At 38.5% G+C, this 5,629-nt stretch overlaps 1 protein-coding gene across 1 annotated transcript; it reads right to left on the reverse strand.

The window, feature by feature from the left end:
• Window positions 1-5,116: 5,116 nt before the first annotated feature.
• LOC128745458 (60S ribosomal protein L6-like) lies at window positions 5,117-5,413 on the reverse strand. Its single transcript, XM_053842533.1, has one exon. It carries the CDS (start codon window positions 5,411-5,413, stop codon window positions 5,117-5,119), a length of 297 nt encoding a protein of 98 aa, XP_053698508.1.
• Between the last annotated feature and the right edge of the window lie 216 nt (window positions 5,414-5,629).

Consider the following 5,629-nt stretch of genomic DNA (forward strand, 5'->3'; position numbering starts at 1 on the left):
TTCATGCTTGTAATCATTCGATTCTTCATGTATACATGCTATATGCAACATATATACATGCTACATGCGTTGTATGTAACATTTATCAAAGTAGTAACATTGCATACGTTCAATTCTCAAAAGATTGTGCATTTGAAAACAATTTAACAAAATCAAGAACACAAACTATTGCTTTCCTGCTACCTTACTGAAAATAAAGATTGTTTTTATTACCCATGGTTCCCCACGTTGAAGGGATTTTACCAATTCAATCCTATTTTATCAACAGCACATCTTTTCAATACACTTCTAATGAAACGGTAAGCATGCGTATTCACGGGGAACTAGCAGTCATTGACTTTTCGTCGGAAAGCCCAATTTCGGAAGCAGCTTTTCGGCCCAAAAGCGGGATTGTGTTTATAAAAATGTATATACTGCATTCTTTTTGCCAATCTGAACACAGCGAATATATTTTCATACACCGAATTTTTGTTTCAAACAAAAAAACTGCTTTTGAAATTGGCAGAATCGATGATGACTAATTTCACCTTCATACAGAGTCGTATTATAACCGAACGCTACAGCTGTAGCACATTTTTCCAACACAGATATCAAATTCGCCGAGGTTTAATCGTCTCGCAGTAAAGAATTTGCGATCTGTTGGCGCAACGAACTTGTGTCATTTTTTCTGGCACACTTCCCTAACACAGACATCAAATTGGACTAGGTTTAATCGCGTTCGTAGGAAATCTGTTGGCACGAGGGGGCTCTGTCACTCTTTCTGGCGTACTTCCCAAGCAAGGACATCAAAATGGTCTAGGTTTAACCGCGGTGTTAAGAAATCTTGTTGAAATGAGGAAACTTGGTCACTTGTTTTGGCTTACTTCCCAAGCACAGATATCAAATTGGTATAGGTTTAGATCATCGCAAAGAATCTTCCAACCAATCACGAAGCGATAATTCTGGTAAAACATAGGTTCATTGTTTTCAATTTTCCAATAGTTCAACATCAAGAATCCATACTCTTCTTCATTAGGGTCAATTCTTAGAAGATTTTCCGATCGATTGGTGTAAGAATATTGAAAATCGATAGGAAAACCGCTGAGCTATTAGCACACAAAACCTTTCATTTTTCGTGACGCTCGCATTTTTCGATTTTTTGGAATGACACCCTATCTCAAAACTTGCCGTAAGACGTAGTCCTACGTCAAAATGGGCGTTGCTTGTCGCTTGCTCCTGGTACATAATACGTGGTAAGCCGGCGAACAGCATTATTTTGTTATTGTTTTTTTCGGTTAGAATTGAACCGCCAGCCAGCCAAATCTGTCGATTACGTGGCTTGGAGTGGAGGAGTAGGGCAACCCGCATAGTCAAATACCATACGCCAACGATTTTCCCTATAATTTTCTAACCATTTGCTGTATAATCAGATAACCATATGCGGATTATACCCAGCAATGGTTTGGACTATGTGGTAAATGGTAAACTGAGAAATAACCATTGTATTAACTAGTCGTTAGGTTTGGTTACCATACAAAAATGCTGATTTTCGCGAACAATTTTTTTGCCATACCATACTTGGACAATAGGACATATAGTTAATGAAATTGTACTAAAACTGTTACATATATGGTATTGATATGTTATTTCGAAAACAAACGATTTACATTGAATGATAGAGACAATGATACACATATTGTCGTCAATGGTGCAAGTAACATTAGTGTAATGGTTTTGATATGGTTAAGCGATTATACAGTGAATCGTTTGCTTACACTATCTTATGTTAAAAATAATGTTTTAATAGTAAGAAATATAGTAAGAAATTAGTAAGCATCACATAAATACTATTTATTTTCTTTTATAACAGCCTATTTTATAATGAACGTTTCACGGCCAATATCATATCTGAAAAATCTTGTGCGTCGGAGTGGCGACTGCCTGGTCGTGTTTCGATGAAGTTTAAAACGTTTAACCATTTTCGCACTAGCCTAGATTTGACATCTGTTGGTTAGAATACTAATGTGAATTATTAATAAAAACAATTCATAATGCTTTACCTGCAATATTAATAGTGTTTTCGCCATCTTCAATTAAAAGTTATGGATGCACAACTTCCCACACCAAGAGTGTATAACAAAATGGCTGTTACTTGCGTTGCTGCCAAATAGCATACCACGAATAGCAACCGTTGAAAGTATGGTCAGAATTTCGTTCTTACTATTTGTTTAGTACTAACTGTATACAATATCGTACCCCAATGGTTAAACCTATATGAACTTCAATGGTAGCAAATAATATGCAACTTTATCATGAACAGTAACTATTGCTCATACAATACATTTATAATACCCAACGTTTCATCAATAGTTTTCGATTATGCGGGTATGCAGACGGATTTTACAAGAAATATTTCTATACATGTATGCCATCACATAAAAAGAAAATAAAAGGTAGGTAATATTCATGCCCTAGAAAACTTTCACATGCCAAATTTGGTTCCATTTGCTTCATTAACTCTCGAGTTATGAGGAAATTTGCATTTCATTTGTATAGGAGCCCCCCTTCCTAAAGTGGGGAGGGGTCCCAATTCATCATAGAAAAAATTTTTGTCTCCAAAAACACCCACGTGCCAAATTTTGTTCCATTTGCTTGATTAGTTCTCGAGTTATGAGGAAATTTGTATTTAGTTTGTATAGTAGCCCCCCCTCTTAAAGTGGGGAGGGGTCCTTATTCACCATAGAAAATATTCTTGCCCTCGAAAACTTTCACATGCCAAATTTTTTTCCATTTGCTTGATTAGTTCTTCAGTTATGAGGAAATTTGCATTTTATGTGTATAGGATCCCCCCCTCCTAAAACGGGGAGGGGTCCCAATTCATCATAGAAAAAAATTTTGTCTCCAAAAACACCCACATGCCTAATTTGGTTCCATTTGCTTAATTACTTTTAGAGTTATGAGGAAAATTGTGTTTCCTTGGTACAGGAGCCCCCCCTCTTAAAGTGGGGAGGGGTCCTAATTTACTATAGAAAATATTCTTGCCCTCGAAAACTTTCATATGCCAAATTTGGTTCCATTTGCTTGATTAGTTCTCGAGTTATGAGGAAATTTATATGGAAGCCCCCCCTTTTAAAGAGCAGAGGAGTTATAATTCCCCTTATAAAGAGGGGAGGGGTCTCAATTTACCATAGAATAAATTCTTGTCACCGAAGACACCCACATGTCAAATTTTGTTCTATTTGCTTGATTAGTTGTCGAGTTATGCAAAAATTTGTGTTTCATTTGTATGAGAGCCCCCCCTCTTAGTGGAGGGAGGGGTTTCTAACCATCACTAAAACCTTTCCTGGCACCAAAAAACCTCTACATGCATATTTTCATGCCGATTGGTTCAGTAGTTTTCGATTCTATAAGGAACATACGGACAGACAGACAGACAGACAGACAGAAATCCTTCTTTATAGGTATAGATTTGCAACTGTTCCGAATTAGGCACTGTTTTGAATATGGTGCTTGCACGGTACTCTGGTTAGTTAGAAAAAATGCTTCGCGATCAAGGTTCATTTTTGACTTGAAACTATGACGCTGCTCCCGGTGGAAATACACGTTTTTGCCGTGTTCGAGTGGAAGGGGCTACGGACGATATTTGGTGGTATGCCAACTGAAAGCGAAGAATAACGGAGGCGTATGAATCATGAACTACAGGCATTGCTTAGAGAGATTTCTGTCGTACATCCAGCGAAAGTCGATAGGCTATGGCAGGTAGAACGAAACAAGCCCATTGATGTGCCACGGCACCAGGAACAGAGGGACCCAACATACAAGATGGCTCGACCATGTCGAAAGCGACTTGCGACTTCTAGGACGCCGGAGAAAGCGGCGACGAGTGACCCAAAATCGAGTTGAATGGAAACGACTATTTGATTAGCTACCCTGGCTCTCTGATGCTGATGACGACGACAGCAGGATATATTGAATGGATTGTTTGCTAAATCGGATCAGTATTTATTTAGAGGCAGTTTAATACAAAATTACATAAATTTTTCAGTTAAATCAACTTACTTCAACTATAATTCGTATACCTATAGAGAATATTTTAAAGAGTTCCAATAACTCACAGTAGCGTTTCAATATTCTACTGACACGATAAAGAAATTAATCAATGCGGGACAATTTCCGGGACACATGGTAATCCGGAACAAACCTTCCAAATCCGGTACAGTCCCGCAAAATCCAACACGTCTGGTCAGTATAATTTCAAGTCCAATTTAATGTCTAAATTCAAGTCCCAGCTGGCCAGGTTAAAACGAGCCCGATCGGAATGCAAAATCGAGGCGACAGATGGAAATGTGGCACATGTGCACTGCTGTACTAGCACTAGCCTTTGAACACAGGCTGTCCGTCCGGAAAGGGAAATAAGAAGGGCATCCCTTTTGTTCCACGGACCATCAGTGAGCGACCGTAGATTTTATTGCATAAGTTCACATGAGTAGGCAAATGAAACAATCCGACGCTATTCCGTTATGCAACTCACTTCACGAATGAAATTTTTTTCACTTCACTCTACGTGGAATCGGGAATAGTTAAAAAAAAGTGACGGAGGGTGGAAGTGAAATTTATTTCACCGTGAAGTGAGGTTGGTAATAAGCACCCCCGTGTACATGACCCTGATATATATATTTGTGAAAAATATCGAAGCAAATATTTAAAACGATCCGCTCTAATTCTCAGACTGCCCGCCCCACATAATGATGCAGTCATGTACTGGAGATATGATCCGAAAACACGGAGTACAACAATGACTACATACGAAACCGTTGCAACAGGATCATCGAAAAGAGAAATAAATGAATAAATTAAAAACCCTAAACCTATTACTCTTTGTCCATCCAATGTTGAGCTTGTGAACCCTGCTAACACCAGTAAATCGGGCGTAACGATCACACCTGCTAACAAAATATCTTAAATAGTGCCGAGTATGTTAATACTGTAAAAAATGAAACACGGTTCCTTTAAGTTTCCGCATACGAGCCTAATCAAATAAACGAACTGAAAAAAATAAATGAAATAACTTATACCTATTCAACTTACCAGTGGCTAAGCCGTCATCCAAACCCGCAGTTTTTTTAGATGTCTCATTTCAGGTGTTCTTTTTCTTGACCACCCGACGGAAGTAGCTATTGATGATGTGGTTCGGCAGCTTGATGTTCTTTACATTCGATCGGGTTTTGGTGGCAATTAGTTCTGCGGAATAAACCTTCAGCAGGACAATACGCTTGCCCTTATGACGACCAGCCAATAGGATCAAAACCATACCCCTGTTCAACGTCTTCCGGATGTTACGCTTATAATTGCTGAAGCACAACTTGCGTTCGCTACCGACAACTTTTTTTAACTTCTTATCACGCACTATCCTTAGGCCCTTCAGAGCGAACATTTTCTTACTTCGCACCTTTTTTCCGTTAGTAAAACGATTAACAACATTGACCAGCAAGGCGTTGTTAAATTTCCGAATTTTTTCACTTTTTTAACCACTTATGGTGATGCCACAGCGACCTTTTCCTTAATAGTGGCTAGTGGCCATCCCGAAAAAGGAGAAAATTAGTGAAACGCACTCAAAGAACACAAAAAACTAACTTTTTTCACATCAAAA

Source organism: Sabethes cyaneus, chromosome 1, assembly GCF_943734655.1.
Source record: "Sabethes cyaneus chromosome 1, idSabCyanKW18_F2, whole genome shotgun sequence".
Taxonomy (NCBI): Eukaryota; Metazoa; Arthropoda; class Insecta; order Diptera; family Culicidae; genus Sabethes; species Sabethes cyaneus.